The 23,946-nt window shown below is 40.0% G+C and overlaps 1 protein-coding gene across 1 annotated transcript in view; it reads left to right on the forward strand.

Moving 5' to 3' along the window:
* The window catches only part of LOC127573115 (retinal guanylyl cyclase 2-like), a 37,108-nt gene extending 17,554 nt beyond the window's left edge, over positions 1-19,554 (forward strand). The window contains exons 10-19 of the mRNA XM_052021025.1: positions 1,969-2,118; positions 3,639-3,787; positions 3,961-4,124; positions 5,140-5,332; positions 8,727-8,901; positions 13,119-13,217; positions 13,966-14,060; positions 14,166-14,251; positions 15,039-15,123; positions 17,590-19,554. Coding sequence (XP_051876985.1) covers positions 1,969-2,118; positions 3,639-3,787; positions 3,961-4,124; positions 5,140-5,332; positions 8,727-8,901; positions 13,119-13,217; positions 13,966-14,060; positions 14,166-14,251; positions 15,039-15,123; positions 17,590-17,595 — 1,202 coding nt within the window. The 3' untranslated portion in view covers positions 17,596-19,554. The remainder of the gene's footprint in view (positions 1-1,968; positions 2,119-3,638; positions 3,788-3,960; positions 4,125-5,139; positions 5,333-8,726; positions 8,902-13,118; positions 13,218-13,965; positions 14,061-14,165; positions 14,252-15,038; positions 15,124-17,589) is intronic.
* The last annotated feature ends 4,392 nt before the right edge of the window (positions 19,555-23,946 follow it).

Consider the following 23,946-nt stretch of genomic DNA (forward strand, 5'->3'; position numbering starts at 1 on the left):
CATTGAATTTTCTTTCTTTTTCAATCTTTTTATTAAATCTCAAATTAAATTTCAAATTAATATACATAACAATAGTGATTATACACATGGTGCGAAGAGATCGGGATAACAATAATAACAGTTGACATATACACTCACAGGGAGTAAAATATATAATCTGAACCTCCTAATCTCTTACTAAGTGAACATGATACAAAAGAATTTGAAAAGAAATTTAATTATATGAAAAGAGAACCCCAAAATTAAAAAAAAATAAACAAAAGCAAACCAAAAACTTCGAAACAAAAAGCTGGGCTGATATTTCTTCGGTTAAAAAAAAACATTATTATGTCATTAGCTCCGCTCCTCTATATTCAAAGGTTATTGAAAGGGATTTGAAAAAGGTCTGCTTACATCATATGGAAATACTGAATAAATGGACTCCAAACTTCCTCAAATTTAAGCGAAGGATCAACAGTACCACTCCTAATTTTTTCTAAGTTTAAACATGTTATAGTTTGAGAAAACCATTGAAATGTGGTAGGAGGTATAGGGTCCTTCCATTTAAATAGAATGGATCTCTTGGCCATTAATGTAACAAATGCAATCATACGACAAGCTGAAGCGGATAAGAATTTTCATGCAGAAGGACCATGACCAACACGACTGTTGCCACAGTAACTGGTTACCACACTTCTGCGAATGATGAACTTTGCAGCCTAACTTTACTTTGAGCCTTGAAATGACACTATGAAAAGATCTGCATAGAATTATTAACATACCAGCAGCTGGTAGGATAGATTGGCCATTGTAAATTGCCCCTTGTGTGTAAATAAGTGGTAGGATCTGGGGGAGGGGGTGAAGGTGGGTAAATGGGTTAGCGTAGAATTAGAGTTAAATATGGGAGCTTGATGATTGGTGTGGACTCAGTGAGCCAACCATGTTTCTGTGCTGTATTCCTCTGTGACTCTACATTCCATCTTTCACTGTTTTAGCAGCTTGTAAGTATATCCATTTTAAATGGGTTAATGCCTCTGTTGAAATAAATTTCATTGGACAAATGCACTGGACTGGATTGTGCTAACCAGTGGTTGGCAATTTTGAAGAGAACCACTGGCCATCTCATCCGCACAGGGAAGCTCATCTCTGGCTCTCAGAGACAAGGCGAGGTTTGATGTTGGTGAATCTGACCTCCTGCCCCACCAGTAGATTTGCTACTAACATACTAAGTTCTTTGTCCTTGGCCCATCAACTTTATACTGGCCATGAATGAGGTCACCAATGTTGAGTATAAAGGTAAGTGCAGGTTAGTGTTTTATTTATTTTTCTGATTTGGATCTGGCATGTATAATTACATTTTTAGCTGATTTCCTCCTATTTGATTTCAGAAATAAATATAAGGATGCTTCACAGATCCTGATGATGATGATCCAGTGGCTTACCCAAGGAGCTATTATTCATAAATGAGAAGCCCTAATTCAGGAGGTTAAAATGATCAGAAACTATCCATCACTATCCTTAACCAAACTCTATATGCTCCCACATTGCCCCAAGTTATGTTTAACACTTACCCCACCTGTTGTTCTCTTCAATGTATCTCTGACAACATAATTGTCTTAGTTTTTAACTTGTACTATTGGTAAAATCATTTTTTTCACTGGAATAGTTAGAATTATCCAATAAGTTGAATATGAGTAACACTGCAAAGTATGAACTCAGTGAATGAAATGAATGATCGCATAATCATAAATATTGATAGACTCTACCTAATTCTTCTTCACAATGTTACTTGGTTTCAATTAGTTCCCCCAACTGGCTTTGATTTTCAGTAATAACCTCAAAGTCTCCTTTCATCCAAGAAGAACAAGCCTTATAACTTAGATGATCAGAGCAGTAGCAACTAATATTTCAGCCTCTTCTGATTTTTTTATATCTATACAACGTCTTGATATTGTACTTCCAGAATAATAGACTTTTGTCTTATTTCAGAATTTTTGTGGACTGCTCCTGAGATACTACGAAAACCCAACCCTTTAATGAATGGCACCTTCAAAAGTGATATTTATAGTTTCTCCATAATAATGCAGGAGGTGGTTGTACGAGGCCCACCATATTGCATGTTTGAAATGTCTGCAGAAGGTAAGTATTTCATTTATGTGGTTTAAGAACATGCAGAGACCCCCACCTGCAAACCCAACCCCCAAGGCTTAAACATTAAGTGTATCGTCTGGAATAGAAATGTAATATGCATAGATTTGGCTCAATCCTTGGGTCCCTCTGAGTTACATCCTATTAGTCTGTTATCAGTTGCATGTTACAGTAGGCCTTGATCTCTCTGGGCAAGGGAGGGTTAAAACAGAAAATGCGGGAGATATACAAAAGGTCCGGCAGCATCTGTGGACAGTGAGGTAACATTTCAGATCAATGACCTGCAGGGTAACAGATAAAAGATCATTGACCAGAAATGTTGGGCCAAATGTATTCTCTATAGAATCATAAAATCAGTATTATTACAGCACAGAAGGAGACCTTTCAGCCCTTCAAGTGTCTGGTGGTTCTTAGTGGAGCAATCCTATCATTCCCATTGCCCGTTCTTTCCCCATAGCCCTGTAAATTTATCTCTCTCAATAGCCTATCCAGTTCCCATCTGAAGCCACTGATTGATTTTGCTTTCATCAACCCTATGGGGCATTGGATTCCAGATCATAAGAACTCCCTCAAAAAGATTTTCCTCATTTGTTCCCTGATCCATCAACAGATGAACAATTTTGCAGAGAATTGCAACCAGGCACTCCAATGATGGAATGTGGGAGCGAAGTACAAGGATTCTGCAATTTCCCCACCACATACAGTGGGAAAGTATTCAAACAATCACCCCCTCCCCCCTCGGCCCACCAGTCACCTCTGGCCCCTGTCTCATCACTCCCCCTCTCCTCTTTATACTGGCTCTTTCCCCTCTGCACTCATGCTGATGCAGGGTTTAGACCCAAAACGTCAGCAATTCCCCCCCCCCCCCCCCCCCCCCCCCCCCCCACAGATGCTGCTCGACCCACCGAGTTCTATCAGCAGGTTGTTTGTTGCTCCGGATTCCAACATCTGCAGTCTCTTGTGTCTTCAAACAACCTGTGCCTGATTGGACCTGAGTCAGGGAATTCAACTCTATTGATTTCAATAGGCCAGAAGGGCTGTGAGTGATTGCGTTGTTAGTGTCTTTATATTGTTTAATCAGAGTATTTTAAGATTTTATCATAGTGATCTCTGCTGTTTCCACCAATATTTGGAAAGGGCTTAATTAATCACGCTTTGGATATTTTGAAACCTGCAAGGTGTTATTTGAAAATGTGTGATCTGGAATTACTCAATTAAACCTTTCAGACCAAGAAGAATCTATACTTCCAATCCGCCAAGTTGCTTCATTATCTTGCAGTTCTGACCAAAATACACCTGAATTTTAACCCATCTTTTCACTTTATAGATATCAAAGGATCTGTTCAGGTTTTTCTGATTTTTTAAAACAAAATCATGATTCCAGCATTTGTTTTTTTTTCCCTTTTCTTTGTTTGTTGTGAAACAAGTCAGGCAGTCAATGACTTAAGAAGAAAACACTTTAAAAAAATTGCAAAGAAACTTACTGAAATTACATTAATTCCATTCTGCAGAAATTATCCAGACTATAAAAAAGCCTCCCCCTTTACTCAGGCCCATTATTACCTCGGATCAGGCTCCCATGGAATGTATTCAGTTAATGAGGCAGTGCTGGAATGAATTACCGGAAAAAAGACCATCCTTTGATGAGGTCTTTGATAACGTAAGATTTTAATAATTTACCTTGTTGTAGGTTCTGCTTTAAATTAGACTGATTTCAGTTATAGAAACCCTGTTCCATTTTACTATAACCCTTCCTCTTCCTTTAGATGCTAATCTCTTCAGATGACTTTGTGTGAATAATCTACCTACACACATCTATTTTTGCTTCTGCAGTTCGGAAACATTAACAAAGGCAGAAAGACCAATATCATTGACTCTATGCTGAGAATGCTTGAACAATATTCCAGTAATTTAGAAGATTTGATAAGAGAGCGAACTGAGGAATTAGAAATAGAGAAACAGAAGACAGAGAAACTCCTGACCCAGATGTTACCTCAGTGAGTATAACCTTTTGTTGAGCTTTTCAAATTGCTATGCATTAGTTGCAAATCTTGATGGAACTTTCTACACTTATTTCATCATTCCCATTTTTCCTTTAAAAGTTCAAGACATGGCTCAGGATTTGACTTCACAATATGATGTGTGATTTTCATCCCTGGCCTGTTCCTTGTTAACAAATCCCACATAGGACTGGGCACCATAATTTGATTTTAAGTGTACCTAGGTTAGTGGGGAGAAAAAAAATTAACCAAGGTTCTCACTTCATTGAATCTTGCTGAAAGGTAGATCCATAGGATGCTGGTTAAACCTTAGAATGGTAGTGGGCGCCTTGCCCCTCATGCTTGATTATCTGGTCAAAATTCACTGCAGTGACACCCATAAACTATATGGCAGTATATAGGAAATGAAAGGATACACTCTGGTGTAGCACAGGATCTTTATGTGAATGTGGACCTAATGCACACAGCTGGAAGAAAATATAGGAAACATCACTCTGCAGCTGGTCACTCTAACCTGGGAAAGGTTGTTACTAATATTTGGTGCCTAAATTTGGATCATATTGCATTGGTGAATATGGGAATGCGCCCAAGTAAAACATAAATCAGTATGTGCACTCCTGCTTGTGAATTTCCCTTTCCTGCATGTACTTTCACATGCCCATTGATATAATGCTACATCCGATGACATAAGGTTACTTATGGTATTGCAGGGAGCCAAGAAATGCTTTGTTTTATTTCCCCAATGGACCCTGTTGTTTGCTTATAATTACTTATGAAATCCTATCATGAATTTTACCAGAGGACGCTACCAATAATTTAAAAATGTACTATCTGAAATTATTAAAGTTCTTTTTCTTTAGCAAGCATTAGAACTCCGTAGCATGTTTGAACCTGGCAAATCCAGATTCCCTATGTTGTAAGTCAACAACATACTAACGATTTAGTGTGTTCAAAATTTGTCACAGTTTTGCATTCTTAGAAGCTTTGTAATAAGACAGTACTTCAATTTTAGATCAGTTTCAGAGTCCCTGAAGACTGGCTGTACTGTTGAGCCTGAGTACTTTGACCAGGTAACCCTGTATTTCAGCGACATTGTAGGTTTTACTACAATATCAGCAATGAGTGAGCCCATCGAAGTGGTCGACCTACTGAATGACCTCTATACGCTTTTTGATGCAGTGTTGGAAAATCATGACGTCTATAAGGTAAGTAAATGGGAGCAGCAGTTATCAATCAATATTATTTAGCTATAGGTTAACAAGCCCTCAGTGGTTCCAATAGTACTGTTAACTGTCTCTTGCTACCACCATTAATCAATTTGTGGTGTAGTTTTGCACCAGGTGACAGGAATAGAGGGGTTCTTAAGACTATGAACATATACATTGATGGGAAGATAAGGTTTTACATGAATCTCTAACAGGACCTTCAGGTCCTGATCAATGTTGTCTTACCAGAAGTGAAGACTCCAACCAATGTTGAATTGCTTTGAGCCACTAGCAGATTAAGGAAGCTATAAAGATTTACCTGATTTACAGTTTTCTCTGCTTTCCTATAAAACAATATTTTGGCTGATTCAAGGCTGCCACTTTCCTTAAGGTTGGTGATTGTGTGTAACAAATGTCCAGGACAAGGCTATATCATGTCTATCATTCCAAGCTGTGTACTAAATCTTAAAAAAATGATTGTGCTCAATCCTATTGCATAAATCTAGCCTTTGGTAAGGAGGTCACACAAGGGTACATGTGTTTTGCACCTATAAATGAGGGAAATGTAAGATAACAAGTTATTGAGAGTGTGTTGCCAGCCAGGTTATAGCTCACTTGTTGTTACATGACATCATAAGGCACAACAATGAAGTGAATTCATTGCCAGTAGGTATCAGTGTTCATCTGAAAGACGCGACTGCCTCTGATTTTATCTCTTTTACTGAAAGATATCTTGGTATTTTGCTGTGTGGATCAAGTCAGACTAAGAACTAAGCAGGCCAGGACACAATCCTTTGTCTGCCCAGTTTCCACAGCAATACCCACAGGAATGAACACATTGAGAACCTCTGAACCATGCAGGTTTCTTCCGTTCTTCCCTCCCTGTAAAATGTTATCTGATTGTTGCTCAAAATTTAGTATGCTTTGCTCCAAACAGACTGTTTACTAAGCTAATTGAAATCTTTGAGACTGATATTTTTGTTTAGTGCAAATATAAAAGGATATAGAGTCATAGAGTCATACAGCACAGAAACAGGCCCTTCAGACCAACTCATCTATGCTGACCAATATGCCCATCTAAGCTAGTCCCAATCAGAGTTATTGAGCACAGAAACAGGCCCTTCAGCCCATTGAGTCCACGCCAACCATCAAGCCCCCACGTACATTAATCCTATTTTATTCTTTCCACATTCCCATCAATTCCCCTCAGGTTCTACCACTCATCTACACACCAGGGGCAATTTACAGTGGCCAATTAACCTACCAATCCTCACATCTTTGGCATGTGGGAGGAAACTGCTACACCCAGAGGAAACCCACACAGTCACAGGGAGAATGTGCAAACTCCACACAGCTGGCACTGGAAGTCAGCATTGAACCTAGATCATTGAAGCAATGAAACAGCAGCTCTATTAGCTGTGCCACTGGGGAGCCTCAATATGGAGCAAAGCAAAACAGAGCTGGGGTAAAGATCATCCATAAATTGGGATTGAGGGATTTCCACTCCTATGTTTGTTATGGAACAGAAACATTACAATGATGGAATTCTGCGTAAGGATTATAGAACAGAATAGAAACAGTATGACTAAAAGTAATGATATTTTACGACAATAGAACCATCACGAATATTAGCCTTCTTTATACAGACATTAATGCAATCAGTAAATGTAAAAAATCCTTTATTTTCTTATATATTGAATAACCCATTGATTCATTTGTTTCTGAATTCAATTATTTTAATGATGTGTAAATCAGATAATTCTCTCTCCTCATTTTTTTGTCAGTAATCTTAAGTTTATGCCTTACATAAGAAATAGAAGTTGACAGGAGTTGTCCATCTGGCCCTTCACCTTTCCTCTGTCATTCAATATGGTCATAGCTGATGTTTTATTTCAGTGCCACTTTCCTGTACTGAACCATTTTCCCTGATTCCCTTAAGATCCATTTATCTCTGCCATGAATACACTGAGCAACTGAAACACTTCAGCCCTGTTTGGGAGAGAATTCCAGAGATTCACTTAACCTCAGGTGAAGAAATTTCTTCTCATCTCAGTCCTCAATGGCCATCCCCTTATTTTGAGGCTGCCATTCTGGATACATTAGCCAAGGAAAACCTTATCCCTGCATTTACCCTGTCAAGCTTAATTCATCCCTGGATTCAATCTGGTGATTACACTCTCTTTTTTCGCAAGCATTTTCTTCCTTGGATAGGGAGAGCAGATATGTAGACAATGTTCTAAATGCTTTCTCATTAGGGCCCTTTATAATTGCAGTTATTACAGCTTGAAATAGGTTTGTATATATGGTATGATTAATCCCCATGAATTTGAACTCGTCTGTTCCGATCTAGTCCTAACCATTTCAGTGCAAATGAAAAGACTCCTAATTTCTGTGGTGTCTCCTTACAACTGACACTCCAAATCTCTGGTTTAACTTAGAGAATCTACCTTAGTGAATCAATTTTACATCCTCCCTTTGGTCTTTACACTCATAGAGATCTCTTACCTTATTTAAATGCATCACCATTTTGTTTGGCAATCCTGCAACAAAGGGCCATCTGCATTTAACAATTAATTTATAGTCACTGGAGCACTACAGTAAACATTCCTCTGTCTGTTAAGCTGCATACATAAACACTTTTAAACCTATTTCCTTTGCCAGCAAAGGGTTTTCTTTAATATTTTCAAGTATGGCTCTCAATCTCAATAGTGAGAGCCTTCTCTATTTGAAGTCTGGCTATTTCAGATTAATATACAATAGAAATAAAATCCTATTTTCTCTGAACCCATCTTTTCCAATTGATGGAAGTTACATAAGATGGAAAATTATGAACAATTTTTAAAGAATGGTGCAATAACTTCAGATAACAATGGATACTTCACCGATGAATAGAGCGCTTTAACTTGTGCATAAGCTCATCTCTCTGCATTAATAAGTTTTATGTTTTTTTCCCATGGCTCAACTAATCAATAATAAAACCACTTCTCCAAGATGGGATAAGTATAATCCGATCCTCAGAAACAGATGAATTCAACTGATAAATTCTCTATCTGAGACATTTATTGTCCTCCTTGAAAGAACCAGCAGTGGTAGAGTGGAATGTGAACTATTGTTAATTATATAATCAGTAAGGATGTTGGTCAAAACATTCCAAAGATAAGGAAAATCACCTATGTTTCTAGTGGCACCCATTTTCAGAGCAGTTTCAGCAAAGTCAGGATCAGGAAACATGGCTTCTATCAACATGGGAAATTAAGAAAAGTTGGATTGAGGTATTAGTAGATTGATCAAGTATCTGTTCAATGTTGTTATTACTTCCAGACTGTAAAGGCCAGGATCGAATATTTCAGAGACAAATATGGAAAATGCTAAAATCTTTGTGTTTGCCACACAGGTGGAAACAATTGGGGATGCTTACATGGTTGCCTCTGGCCTTCCAAAGCGGAATGGTAACAGGCATGCAGCTGAGATTGCAAACATGTCTCTGGATATCCTGAGTTCAGTGGGCACCTTTAAAATGAGACACATGCCAGATGTGCCAGTCAGAATAAGGATAGGGCTGCACTCAGGTAAGCCACCCACTGTTGGGGCACATTGTGAGCGGGAAAGATCTGACGTAAACACTGCATGATATTAGTGTTTATGCCTCACATTCATTTTTGTTAAAGCAGGAATCAGTTTATGTAGTTTGGAAGATAACAATAGCAAAATATAAAAATATGGCAAGAGTGACTGGCAAAGAGGAAGGATTAGCATTTGGGGATCAAATGCTGGGGATAGCTTTGCAATGCTCCACATCCCGCCTGGAACTTTACTAACTCTAAACATATAGATGGATGTAGAACTATGATGTCGTTGCTCTGATAGTCCAATCTATGTCTACTGCTAGCGAGGCTCTAAGCCTTGATAAATTGTCCCTGGTATGCAGAATAATCAAAAGTGATAACACAAAATTGGAAATAAAGAAACAATTGTAATTTTATAGTGGGCCACATGTCCCCATAGGGCAAGGAGCTCCAGCGGCCAATTTGGGCACAGTTAACCACTAATGTGACTGTGACCAGATGTTGAATGACATTGGTTGGGACACCAGGGATAACTTCCCTGCATGGCAAGCAAGTGATAATATTTTACATGTGAACGTGTGAGAGAAAATAGGTTGCAGGGAAATAATGGGATTGATGGGATTTCTCTGCAAACTGGCATAAACCTAATGGACTGAATAGCCTCCCTTTATGTCATAAGAGAATGTGACAATGTGTACATGTAAAACTATGGTGAAGGCGGCATATGGGATTCTTGCCTTCATAGGTTGGGGCATAGAATATAAGAGTTGGGACATTATGTTGCAACTTCACAAAACACCAGTTAGGCCACACTTGGAGTATTGTCTGCAGTTCTGGAAGGATGTGATTAAGTTGGAGAGAGTGCAGAGGAGATTCACCAGGATGTTGCTGGGTTGGAGGACTTTAGTTATGGGGAGAGATTGGATAGGTTGGGCTTGTTTTCCCTGGAGTGAAGGAGGTTAAGAGGTGATGTGATAGAGGAATGCAAAATTATGAGGGGCATAGATAGGGTAGATAGAATGTTTTTTCCCGTGGCAGGGGTGTCAAAAACAAGAGGGCATAGATTTAAGGTGAGAAGGAATTTTAAAGGGGATCTGAGGGATAAGTTTTTACACAGAGAATGGTTGATATCTAGAACGTGTCGCCAGAGGACATGGTGAAATCAGACATAGTTACTACTTTTAAGAGGCATTTTAACAGACACTGAAAAAGGCAAGGCATAGAAGAATAAGCTCCTAATGCAGTCAAATGGAATCAGTGTAGATGAGCAAAAAGGTCAGCATGGACATGGTGGGCCGAAGGGCCTGTTTCTGTGCTGTACAACTCTACGGCTCTATGTCTCTGATGCTGTACACATCTGCATGTGAAGTAGGGTACCACATGGTAGCCACTCAGTGTGTTACAAGTGTGTCTATAACTACAGGAGAGTAAAGGAGGAAGAGAATTCAATTTAGGCTATATTTTATATCAGAGGCTTTTTACTGACAGCTCTTCAAATCCTTACTCTTCCATAGCAGTACAGAAACAGAGACATTATTTATAGTCCATGTCTTGCAGGGCAATAGTGGAAATAGAACTGGTGTAAAATACAGGGAATTATCCTTAATGTTTTCCTCATCGTGATGTGTACTATGACATTTTGATGTGGCAGTCTTGATATGATCCTGTAATAAATAGCTCCAGAGTGTATAATTTTAATAAAAGAGTGCAAAACCCTCGTCATAAAAATGTTTTTTTTAAACTGTGTTTGTTTGGATTTCATAAAGTTTATAAACTCAAAATTCTACAGAGCCTGTAAAGGCACATTAAGGTAAATCTATGGAGTAGATTGGACTAGTTTTTTTACAATACCCCCAGCATTGAAAGGCATGAAGCCTAAAGCATAATGCCGGACACAACAGGACTTGCACACTTTGTGTGAAGAAAAATCTTCCATCACCAAGCTGCACTGTGGCAGAGGAAATAATTTGGGTTGTGGCTCAGCAGATGGGGAAAGAGCCAAGAAGAGTTGGAGGATGGGTTAGTATGGAGGATAGGGGCTGCAATTGGGGACAGGATGAGATAAAATATCTTTATTAGTCATATGTACATCGAAACACACAGTGAAATACATCTTTTGCGTAGAGTGTTCTGGGGGCAGCCCACAAGTGTCGCCACACTTCCAGCGCCAACATAGCATGCCCACAACTTCCTAACCTGTACATCTTAGGAATGTGGGAGGAAACCAGAGCATCCGGAGGACACGGGGAGAACATACAAACTCCTTACAGACAGTGGCCGGAACTGAACCCAGGTCGCTGGCACTGTAATAATGTTATGCTAACCGCTACATCAGTGTTGGATTGATTGGCTGAGTACAGAGCTAATTGGATACAAGTCCAGGAGTGAGTGTGACAAATAGAGCAGGAGTCAGGGTTAGTGGTTGGGGCAAATGCTAAGTAATGTAATCAAAGGATATAACTGCTAGACAATACCTTGGACTCCACAGAGTCCGAACAGGTAAGATGGGCTCCCCTTAGCTAATGCTGGAGCTGCCTCAACCTATCAGTTAAGGCCTGCTTTGGTGTGGCTGTCATGCATCATTGTGGGTGTGTACTGTGCAAAAGGATATAGAGCATGAGTTGTACACTGTCTGTGGTCACTCCATTTGTCCAGTGGTCCCCACGAGTGTGATGCACATACCTGGACTGAATTTACATATGTGCACAAAAACTTTATGCCACGCAAGAAGATTTTGAGATCAGTAAGTTTTCCAGTGTAATGTTACATCACAGATTAGATGATTATATGGTTTAGTAACCATGCTGATGACATTATACAGCTCTTTAAATATTTGATAAAGCTGTACACTTGCAAACTATATCTTGTCAGGAGTCTTCAGTGAAGAAGTGATGTTGGTTCAGAATGCTCAGTAATCAGGATGAGTTGGGTGTTAGTAGATATTGGGTTCTGAGCCTATCCTGTTGGTTAGTAGATCCGAATGAACTGGGTGGAATGGGCCTGAAGATGAGGCCAAGTCATCTGGTGCTACCCATGATCTAGTAATATTGCTTACAGTATTGCAAATACTTTCTTTCAGATGTGATGTTAAAACAAAACCTCCCAGTTAGAAGCTTAAGTTCCAGCACTTTGAATAAAAGCAGTGGAGTTCTGGAGAGCATCCTGACCAAACTTTATCATTCAGAAAACATCCATAAAACAAATTACCTGGGCAATATGACATTGCTGTTTGTGGGATCTTGGTGTGCTTATTTCCTATAATACAACAGTGACTGCACTTCAATAATAATTGGATCTAAAACACTTTAGGACAATATGAGGGTATGAAAGACACTATATAAATGAAGCAACAAACAGTCTGCTGGAGGAACTCAGTGGGTTGAACAGCGTCTGTGGGAGGAAAGGAATTGTCGACTTTTTGGGTCAAAACCCTGCATCAGGACTTAATAAATGTAAATGAATATATAAGTGAATTTTTCTTTCTTTTATGAACACTTCCTAATAAAAATGTCAGACTCCTAATGGCATTTTTTCCTTTTAACCATGCATTGAGTTTAACCATCTGAAAATAAGCCAACCATTTGCATCTGTTAATTGTAGCTACAAACTTGCCATGAGCTTTTGGAGAAAAGGAAGATTGTAGAGCAGAAAAAGGACCTGTCTCAGTATCCTACACTATAGTTAGTACCTCCAGATGTAGAAATGAATCATTCAAATGAGGAAACAGGCAAGAATTATTGAACTAGAAGTGGGAAGACTGATTGAATAATAATCCATGATCTCTCCTGAGACAACTCATCTCAACCAAGTAGGCAGTAGCTAGAAATATTACCTCTGGCTATGATCTGCCTCAAATGGAGGAGAGGCAATGTGGAAGAGCAAGGCGGGCAAAGTTCCCACTCCCGATTGTCATCAGTAAACCCTGCTGAAAAATGTATGTGCATGCATATCAGATTAAGTTTCAGAACTACTGTGAAACTCTCTGTGATTAACTAGCTTCCGTTAAATATCTGAAGATCGCCCACTTGCACAGGGAAGCAGAGGGCTGCTGGCATCTTGGTACCATTCCAGAGCATGAGTCAGAGGGAGAACATTGGGTGAAGATGCAATATATCCTCAAGATCTTGCTTATTGCCTATTACCATTTATATAATGCAGCTCCAAAAAAAATTTCACCTCCTCTGTTTGTGACCGATATGACAATATATTGACTTTTGCAGGACCATCAGTTGCAGGAGTTGTGGGTCTGACCATGCCACGCTATTGTCTTTTCGGAGACACCGTCACTACAGCCTCACGCATGGAATCTACAGGGCAACGTGAGTGACCGACTTTGATGACTGATTAGCAATGCAAGAAGGGCACTTTATAGCACATCATTTGTTCAAGAATGAACAGTTATAGAACGATTGAGTATAAAATATAGAACCTGCTTTGACTTCCAGGTTTGCAATTTTCAAGTTTTAGAAAGGAAAGATGTAGATGAGGGGAAAATCGTGAGATTATCAGATTATCCCATTTGGCTTGCTGGGCTGCATAATTGTTGACTAATGTCAAATTGTTTGAATTACATGTCGTCATCTTTGACTCAGTGGGAGATAGTGCACGACTAAGCTGTGAGAATCTTCTAGGCTCACACTCCAGTCCACTTTGTTTCAGCTGTCAGCTTTGCAAGTCTGTCATTGGTTTTAATCAGTTTAGAATGGGAATAATCACCAAGCATTTCCATACCAATTGTTATCCAAGGCCTTCTGCTGGGTAGAGGGTACTAGGTGAGAATAGGATTGGTTGTGATGCCTTACCTGTTTGCACAGCCTCATAACGGTAACTAGTTCATAAATGAACAAAAGTTCCTTTGTGAGATAGTATAATGTAGCCTTCATGAGAGAGAAATAAAAAAAATTTAAAAAGACATGGTCTTGCTTTCTGTTTTGTGATTGGTATGTTGAATGTATTTCCGGCAGGGGGGGCTGGGGTGGTGATGGTGATGGAAGTTAGGTGAAAGGATACTACAGCTCATGCAATGCATCAAAAAATGTCGCATAACTTTGATGCTTTTCTTTATAGCCTATCGTATTCATGTCAATCATACAACTGTTAAAATTCTTATAAGTCTGAATGAGGGTTATAAGGTGGAGCTGAGGGAGAAGACTGAACTGAAGGTATGCACTAACTTCCTTCTACTGCTTCCTAGTAAGTTTCCCTCACTTTGTATTCATTGGCACTGAAAATATAACTGATACAGTGTCATTCTCTGTTCCTGAAAGGGCACAGGCTTTGATGAGACCTACTGGCTGGTGGGGAAAACTGGCTTTACCAAGCCTCTACCAAATCCTCCAGAACTGAAGCCTGGGTAAGTAAAGTAATGACAGATCTTCATGGTAGTACCTTAACAATTAAAATTGTGTTACCAATATTGTAGTTCTGATTAACATTTTACATCCTCTTTAACTACCATCATGTTGCCAAAGGAGAGGAGGGTTGCTGATGTGGTCTCGCTATTCAAAAAGGGAGAAAGGGATAGACTGATTAATTAAAGATCTAGTATTGGTAGTGGGCAAGTAATTAGAAAAAAATCTGAGTAGCCTTTATTGTCATTGTTTAAAGAGGCATGGCCAAGGACAATCAGCATGGACTTGTTGAGGAAGGTCATGTCGAACTAACTGGATTGAGACACTTTGAAGGAGGTAACAAGGGGAGTTGATGAGCATAGTCCAGTTCATGCACTTTACAGATATTTTAACAAGGTGCTTGACAAAGTGATTAGGAAAATAAAATCATATGGGATGCAAAGGAGAGTAGTGAGTTGAATCCAAAATTGGCTCGGTGATGGTGTTTCTGTTGGCTGGTGGGCTGTTTGAATGGGGGTTTCTCAGAACTCAGTGCTGACTCACTTGCTTTTTGTGGTGTATGTCCAAGATTGGAACTTAAATGTGTGAGCATTATTTAGATATTTGCAGATGCTATAAAAATTGACTGAGTGGTTGAAAGTGAAGAAGGAAAGACTATTCTGTTCTAAATGGACATGGTGGGCCAATTGGCATCCATCTTTGCTGTAAATGTCTGGACTACAAATTGCTTTGCTTCTACTGTTCTAAGACCAGCAACAACTCATCTCAACTAAACATGGTTTTATTTAGGCAAAGTACTCACGGTTTGCAGATGGAAGAAATGGCCAGATACAAAAAAATGAAAGCATTAAAACTGCAAAAGGAGAATGTCCAGGTAACTTTTTCTGCGAATGTATAAGCTTCCATATTTTGTGTATCTTCTGGTGTAAATTTTTTGACAAAAGAGCTATGCTATCCATTTTATCTTCTTACATTTGGTTGAAATTATTAGGGAGATTTTAGCTGGGAGATGGTTATTGGGGTGGGAGTTCTGATTCCTCCATCATCGATTTGTGTCCGAGACTTTATGTGCATTTTTGGGATGTCGGCATCAGTGCCAAGGATGGCACTTGTTGCCCATCCCTATTTGAGCTCGGTAAGGATCACCTTCAGAATCCTGAGCAGAGGAGCCCAGCTTTGGCTCTGAAATAACAAACTTCTGTACGACCGAGGACGAAGCAGGCATTGTGTGTAAGGGAAACTTTAAAAACTGTAGATGCTGGAAATTGGAAATAAAAACAGAAAATGTCAGGAACACACATCAGCATCTGTGGAAGGAGAAACAGAGTTAACTTACCAGGTTGAAGACCCTCATAAAACCTGTCAACCAAATGACTACAACTACAGCTTATCCCCACAGCAACCCTGGCTTCACCCTATCAAAGGTATTCCCTTCACCCTATCCATCCCTCCCTCACCCTCTCTGCAACTTAAAATTAACTTGTTTTCTTCTTGCCCTATTCTGCTGAAGGGTCTTCAACTATAAATGGTGACTCTGTTTCTCTTTCCTCAGATGCTGCCTGACCTGCCGAGTATTGCCAGAACTTTCTGGTTTTATTATGTGTGAGGAGTCCAGTGACAGTTTCAGGGAGGACACAGGGTCGCATGAACAATTATTTAACTTAAGTTTAGATCTGATGAGTTCATTGGGTATATGACATCTGTCCACTAAGCTAATCCCCAACATGTTTTGAATACATCCATAAAACAGGAGGCAGAAGGTCTATTTTCAGTCCCATAGCACACTTATTCTTTGGTTCCATTAAGTTTGGCTTGTTGGTGGCACTTTTGTCTTTGATTAAGAACGTTTCAAACCCCACTTGAAAACATAATCCCAGCTGATACTTTCGAGCAGTGACAGGAGAGCATTGCTCAGTCACAGTTGTCATCTTACATAGAACATAGAATGGTACAGTATAGTACAGGCCCTTTGGCCCACAATGTTGTGCTGACCTATTTAAACCTACTCCATGATCAATCTAACCCTTTCCTCCTAACAGCCCAAAACCCTCCATCTTTCTTACATCTATTTGCCTACCTAAGAGTCTTTTAAATGTCCCTATTGTATCAGCCTCTACCACCACCGCCGGCAGTGCGTTCCAGGCACCCACCACTCTCTGTGTAAAAAGCCTGCCTCTGACATCTCCTCTAAACATTCCTCCACTCACCTTAAACTGATGTCCTCTGGTATTGGCCATTGCCACCCTGGGATAAAGGTGCTGGCTGTCCACTCTATCTCTGCCTCTCATAACCTTATACACCTCTATCAAGTCACCTCTCATCCTCCTATGCTCCAAAGAGAAAAGCCCTAGCTTGCTCAATCTTTCCTCATAAGACATTTTCTCTAATCCAGGCAGCATCCTGGTAAATCTCCTCTGCACCCTCTCTAAAGCTTCCACATCCTTCCTATAATGAGATGACCAGAACTGAACACAATACTCTAAATGTGGTCTAACCAATGTTTTATAGAGCTGCAACATTACCTCGCAGCTCTTGAACTCAATCCCCCAACTAATGAAGGCCAGCACACCATAAGCCTTCTTAACCACCCTACCAACGTGCGGCAGCTTTGAGGGATCTATGGACTTGGATCCCAAGATCCCAATGTTGCTTCATAGGAAGAACTTGGACCCCAAAATCCCCCTGTTCCTCCATTTAATCTTCCAGATCAAATGTTGAATAGATTCCTTTCCTTCTCTCTCAGGTGGATGTATTGTAAGTGATCCTGTGGCATCAGCCAAAGAATAGTAAAGGTGTTCTCATTCTGTCTTGCCTAATATTTAACCTCCGCCCAAAAACCTTGAACAGATGTCCTGGTTAGTTATGTTACTCCTGTTTATGTAACCTTGCTGTGCTCAAAGCTATTCCTGTGTTCCCTATATGACGACAGTGAATGCTGTACAGCATTTTAGAGCCTCCCACATGTTCCATGTCTATTAGTTATGCAAATGATAGAAAATTGGAAGACTGTAATTAATTTGGAGGATAATCAAAGGCAAAACCATTAGAACACACAAGATGCTGGAGGAACTCAGTGGGTCAGGCAGCATCTATGGAGGGAAATGGACAATCAATGTTTTGGGTCGAGACCCTTCATCTGGATGTCCAGAAGGGTATCAACCCGAAATGCTGATGATCCACGTCCGTCCATAGATGCTGCCTGACCCGCTGAGTTCCTCCAGCACCTTGTGTGTTGCTCCAGATTCCAGGATCTGCGTTCTCTTGTGTTGCTAAGAATTAGAAGCATGGTTGAACTAACAGTAGTAGACTATAGGTTTAACTCTTTTGTCCTTTCTTGCAGTTGTGAGGACCTGAAGGACAAACGCAGCCCAGGTAGAGCAGCACAGCTCCCACAGGAGAACAGTGAAAGCTTCACAGATGGCAACCTTAATCCTCATCCTCTTATTGTGAGCCCATCAGCTGATTAAGAAGGACATTGCAAAAGGTTATTCTTAATGGCATTAGGGTCATTGCAGTGGATAAACCATCAAGGGCTAGATCATTAAAAGTAATCTTGGAGGAAAGTTTAAAACATCTTCCGTAGAAATGATAACTATAAAAACAAAGCTGCTACATATTGCTAGAATAAAAAGTTTGATCTCACCAATTAAGGAAAGGCATCCAATATGTGATAAAGACATCTTGAGCATGAATATCTAGTCTTCAGAAGACCCAAGGCTTCCAGCAATCCACAGGACCAATTTTTACCTGTTAGAAAGTTTTCTAAACATCAACCAGTATGACACAAATGGCATGTTGTTTTATTCAGGCCTTTGCATTGTATACTGAAGTGGCATTAACACTAGCAAATAAAATTATAATCCATGTTGGAGAACCAATCACTAAAAATACACTAAATTATACAAACACAATGGAAGGTTGTCAAATTTGCCTATAATCTTGTTTTATAATGGTCAACTTCCTCTGATTGCTATTGTTGTGTATTATTAATAGCATTTACTATTTTATCGCAGGTAATAAACAGAAGGAAGCTGCCTCTGTTATAGATAGCAACTCCTTTAGGTAGGAGTTATAGGCAGCAATGTAGGTTATGGTTATACCTAGTGTGACTGAAGTTATAAAGTATATTACTCAGGCATCTATAGCCAGATAATTGTACAGTAGTGGTGAAGATGCTCAATGTAGTATCAAGCTGCTCTACCCTGCTTTATCCATCTAGGAAAGGGATCAAAATCAAGCAGCAAAGGTTATTCATAAAACTTTCGTCTTTCAACACATTTGAATGCAAACTGCAGAGAATATTAAATAATTTAAAAGATCACTCCCTAATACTGAACTCAGCTCTTTTTCAGTCATTAAGAAGCTTGCAGACAAAGCCAGGTAGAGACTGCTTGACTTAAGCAAAAAGTAATAGAGCAGAGGCATCACTTAAGGGTGTAAAGTATAATATGGATGGAAAGTAGGGGTTTAAAAGTGTGTGTGTGGGGGGTGGAATTAAGAATGTCAGTGATGTTGCAGAGCAGGTGGGGGCAGGTTTGATTCAGGGGTTGTATGTCTAAATCCATTCCATGCAAAGGTTACATTTGATCATAGAGTCATCGAGTAATACAGCATGTACACTGGCCCTTCAGTCCATCATGTCCATGCCGACCAAGATGCTATTTGCCCGTGCTTTGCCCATATCCCTCTAAACCTTTCCAATCCATGTACCAATGAAATTAATCAGACCATTTTTTAAAGCTATAGTTTAGTATGAAATCAGCTTCAATCTCTTTTCTGAATGTTTCCCTTTGCTGTTCCTGTCGACTGTATGCTGGATAAAATATTGTAACATCCTGTGTGTCTGCACTGGAAAATATTGTAAAAAAATGTGAAAACTGATGTAAAATAATCCACAAACCTCTTACACATGATCTCAGCAGATTTTTTAAACAACAGTAGCCCAATGAAGTTTAAAGCCAAACTGAGTTTGTCTCTGACTGTTACCTTCTGCTTTTCATAGGATTTGTGTGAGAAATGTTTTTCAAAGAATTGCCTCTCAAGGGGAAAAATTAATTTAATACAAATAGGTCAATCATTACATTTAAGAAATTTCTGTCATTTTATTTCTCTGTCATTAATAAATAACAATGGTAATTCCTCTCCTGAATTTCTTTTAAAAATTTGCAGGTGGTTTTAGCTATGGTTGCTGTGGCATATGTGAATAATTGTGACAACACTGCATGGTGTATTTGATCACGTGTGTATAGTTGTGCACATGTGCACTGTCTGAGTAGGACCCTGAATAAACCAGACAGAACTTTTAGATTTCTCCGTGTTTTCCACATTATTCTGCATGTTACTTCACTATAGACCAAGAGCGCACAGGGGAAGATGGAATACAGCTCTAATTATCACTGTTACCTGCCTCAGCATGCTAATTCCAACTTCTGATATCCAAGTTCCTGGGTGTCAACATCTCAGAGGATCTGTCCTGGGCCCAACACATTGATGCAATCATGAAGAAGGCACGCCAGTGGCTCTACTTTGTTAGGAGCTTGAGGAGATTTGGTATGTCACCAAAGACTCTTGCAAATTTCTACAGATGTACGATGGAGAGCATTCTGACTGGTTACATCACTGCCCAGTATGGAGGCTTCAATGCACAGGATCGCAAGAGGCTGCAGTGGGTTATAAACTCAGTTAGCTCCATCATGGGCACAACCCATCTCAACGTCAAGGACATTTTCAAGAGGTGGTGCCTCAAGAAGATGGCATCCATCATTAAGAACCCTCACCATCTGGGTCATGCCCACTTTTCGTTACTACCATCAGGGAGGAGGTACAGGAGCCTGAAGATCCACACGCAATGATTTAGGAACACCTTCTTCCCCTCTGCCATCAGATTTCTGAACGGCCCATGAACCCAACCTCATTATTCCTTTTTATTGCACTATTTATTTACTTTTGTAATTTATAGATTTTTATGTCTTTACACTGTACTGCTGCAGCATAATCAAAGACCCCTCCCATCTGGGTCATTGTCTCTTATCCCCTCGCCCATCAGGCAGAAGATACAGGAGCCTGAGGGCACGTACCACTGGGCTCAAGAACAGCTTCTATCCCACGGTGATAAGATCAATTATGGACAATTCATCTGTTAATACTTTCTATCTGCACTCATTTACTTACTATTTACCTAATATTTACATTAGTAGGGAGCAGAATTCAGTTTGTTTTTGCATCCTTATTGTGGACTCGTGTCATATAGAACATTACAGCACAGTACAGGTCCTTCAGCCCATGATGTTGTGCCGACATTTTATCCTGCTCTAAGATCTATCTAACCCTTCTTTCCCACATAGCCCTCCATTTTTCTATCATTCATGTGACTATCTAAGATTCTCATATCTGAATACATCGTATCATATCTGAATACATTTTGCCTGCCATTTTTGACCCTACCTTTAGTGACAAGGAGCTCCCTCAATAAACCTCTCTGTTACCTTCCATACTTTTCAAGGCATTAAAAGATGGCTCTTGACCAGGCTTTTAGTCCTTTGTCATTATAACTTCATATCTGGCTTATGGCAAAGTTTTGCTTCATTATGTCAAATATCTTCGGATGTTATGTAACTGTAAGCTGCTGCGACAATCACTGGTGGTAGGTCTGTACTGTCAATGGGACAGGACGTATGCATGGTGATGTCGGTGACTGGGATGCTGGTTGAAAGATATGATCGCTATTGTTCATTTCACGACCTCGGTTAACAGTCTCCACCTAGTGGTGTGAACAAAGATGATGTGTCAGGCTGCATTAAGCCTCAGCATTTTAGGGCAAAGTCACTGATTCTGTGCTCCCATTAGTGAGTGCTGCTCAAAGGGTCAAACATCCTCCTTTCTACCCTCCTCCAAGTGTTGCTCTCCGCAGGAAATACCAGATCTAGAATCGAATTTCACTCCACAAGATACAAGTGGGTAAAGGAGCAGCACAGTTAGAAATAAGAAACAAACTTGTAAAAGGCAACTTTGTTCAATGTGAAGAGGAAGAAATGTTTAAAGAGAAGGTAGGGGTACTTTATGTTCAAGGTGCTCTTACTGCCATTTTAAATAGAAATACATAAGTTAACTCTCCCAAGGTTATACATTAATTCAGATTTGAATTAGTTTCTTGTCATACACACCTGGGTGCAATGAAATTCCTTGCTCGCGTGAAGCTCACAGAGTAAATACTATACATGGTAATAATACAACAATAAATAGTGACGAGCTCAAAACAACGGAATTGTGCACAGTATAGTAGTGCAAACTGAAGTAGTGCAAAAAAAAGTTTTTAAAAAAGTGACAATAACAGAAGAGGTAGAATTAAGGGTTTGAGAATGTGGCAGCACCACCGGGAAGGGGATGTGGAAGAGGTGATTGGTTCAAGAGTCTGATAGCAGTGGGGAAGAAGCTGTTCTTGAATCTGGCCATCTGGGCTTTCAAGCTCCTGTTGCTTCTCCTGTATCTTCTCACCCAGAAGGTAGAAGAGAGAAAAGGGAATGGCCAGGGTGGCAGGCATCCTTGACGATACTGTTAGCCTTCCTGATGCAATGCACCATGAAGACAGACTGGATGGAAGGAAGTGACGAGCCTGTGATGGACTGGGCAGTGTTTACCACTCTCTGTAGGTTCCATTGGTCCAGAGCAGAAAAGTTACCATACCAGGCTGAGATGCATTAATTAATTAATTTACACATTAATGAATGGCAAGAGATTTTATAACCCCAATTTCCTGGTTCACATAGTCAGCAGCATGAGTTTAGGAAAACAGCTGATAATACGTCCATCAACATTTTGATTCATGGGTTACACATCAGACCCAACAATTATTACAGAATGTTGAAGTTTCACAACTGTGGAGAAACTCTCAGACTAGTCTGGACAATGAAACTACTCCTATGTACAATGAACCTTCACCACCTCCCTCATACTGATCCTACCCACATATAGAGAAACAATTCATTATCATCAGGAGAGAAGTGGCCACCTCCTCCACCGCTAGAAAATCAAAACCACCCCCGCAAGAGAAAGTGGACAAGAAAACCAGACACGGAACCACACCGCAAACCACTGCTCACCACTGCAAACCATTTGCCAAAAGTTTCCTAAACATCTATCAGGCCACACATAAAGTAATAACTTGGCTTCAAAGTATGGACATACTACTTTAATTTTGAGGATCTAATTACCAAAGGGTAGAGAGAAATAGAAAAACAATGCCAACCAAGTTTTTGCGCAGAATTTTACATTTCTGCATAACAGCCATGAATAGGGTTACTTAATACTGGAAATCATCGGAGTCTAAGTGTAATTACTTGCTTGAATATCAATACATTTTTTAGCTATATGCTCAGTTTTTTTTCTTCTTTTATTTTAAAGGCCAAGATTCCCTTCTTTTCACAGTTGCTCCCTGGCCAAATGAACATTGCCATCATGTTCTGTTCTTATTTGAGATGACAGGGATGATGAAGGCGGCTGTGCAGAGGAGAGCAGGAATTGTGCGGCTGGTAACTCTTGAAAAGTGGTCCTAGGACAGCAGTGTGGGAGATAAAAGGAGGGGAGGGATGTTAGACTCTGGGAGGATATAGAAGGTTTAGAGACTGGGAATAATTGGAATGAGTCAAGTTTATTATGATATGCACAGGTAGAGTGAGGTACAGGTACAATGAAAAACTTGCATACAGCAGCAACATCACAGGTACGTAGGTTCAGACAACACACAGGACATAAATTATACATAAATTATGTCAGACAGTGAAGAAAAAACTGTGCAAAACCAGACATTAGTGCAAAGAAACAAATCCAGAGACAAGTCTGTGCTGCTGCAAGTCAGAATCAGAATCAGGTTTATTATCACTGACTTATATGTCATGAAATTTATTGTTTTAAGGCAGCAGTACAGTGCAAGACATAAAATTACTATAAATTACAAAATAAATAAATAGTGTTCATGGGTTCATGAACCATTCAGAAATCTGATGGCGGAGGGGAAGAAGCTGTTCCTCAATCATTGCTACTGTAGTCCATTTTGTGTAGTCATGTGGGTGTTCTGTTGCTGAGATAGTGAGTTGTGCCGGCCGGTTCAAAAACCTGAGCTGGTAGGTAAGTAGTTGTTCCTGAACCTGGTGGTGTTGGACTTCAGGCTTCTTTACTTTCTGCCTGATAGTAGCAGCAAGAAGAGGGCATTACCCAGTTAGTGGGAATCTTTGATGATAGATGCTCCCTTCTTGAGGCAGCGTCTCCTGTAGATACTGTAAATGGTGGGTTCTGGGAATATCTGGTGTGGATGTGAGGTCTGGGAATAGATATGGGCAGGGGATTTTGAGGGAGTGGAATATGACGAATATCTAGACCTCCGAACCCTTGAAGACCCAGTGCCATCGTCTCTGAAAATATTCAGCGGCACCACTAAAAATGAATGACAAGAAGCAGAGAAGGAGCTCAGTACCGGACTCCATCGGATGGAATGAGAGGATGCACGCTCCATCTTCTTCATACCCATCCTGGGGAGTTTTTAGTTATGTGACAGTGCATGTGACAGTCCCAAAGGAAAGGGAAAATTAGTGGAATGTCCCAGAAGTTGGTTTGGCAAGAAAATATATAGAAAGCTCAGGAAAGAAATGTGGCTGCAATAAAGCCTTCCCCTCCCAAGTAAAATGTAATATGTATGATAAAT

Source organism: Pristis pectinata, chromosome 8 (assembly GCF_009764475.1).
Source record: "Pristis pectinata isolate sPriPec2 chromosome 8, sPriPec2.1.pri, whole genome shotgun sequence".
NCBI classification, from domain to species: domain Eukaryota; kingdom Metazoa; phylum Chordata; class Chondrichthyes; order Rhinopristiformes; family Pristidae; genus Pristis; species Pristis pectinata.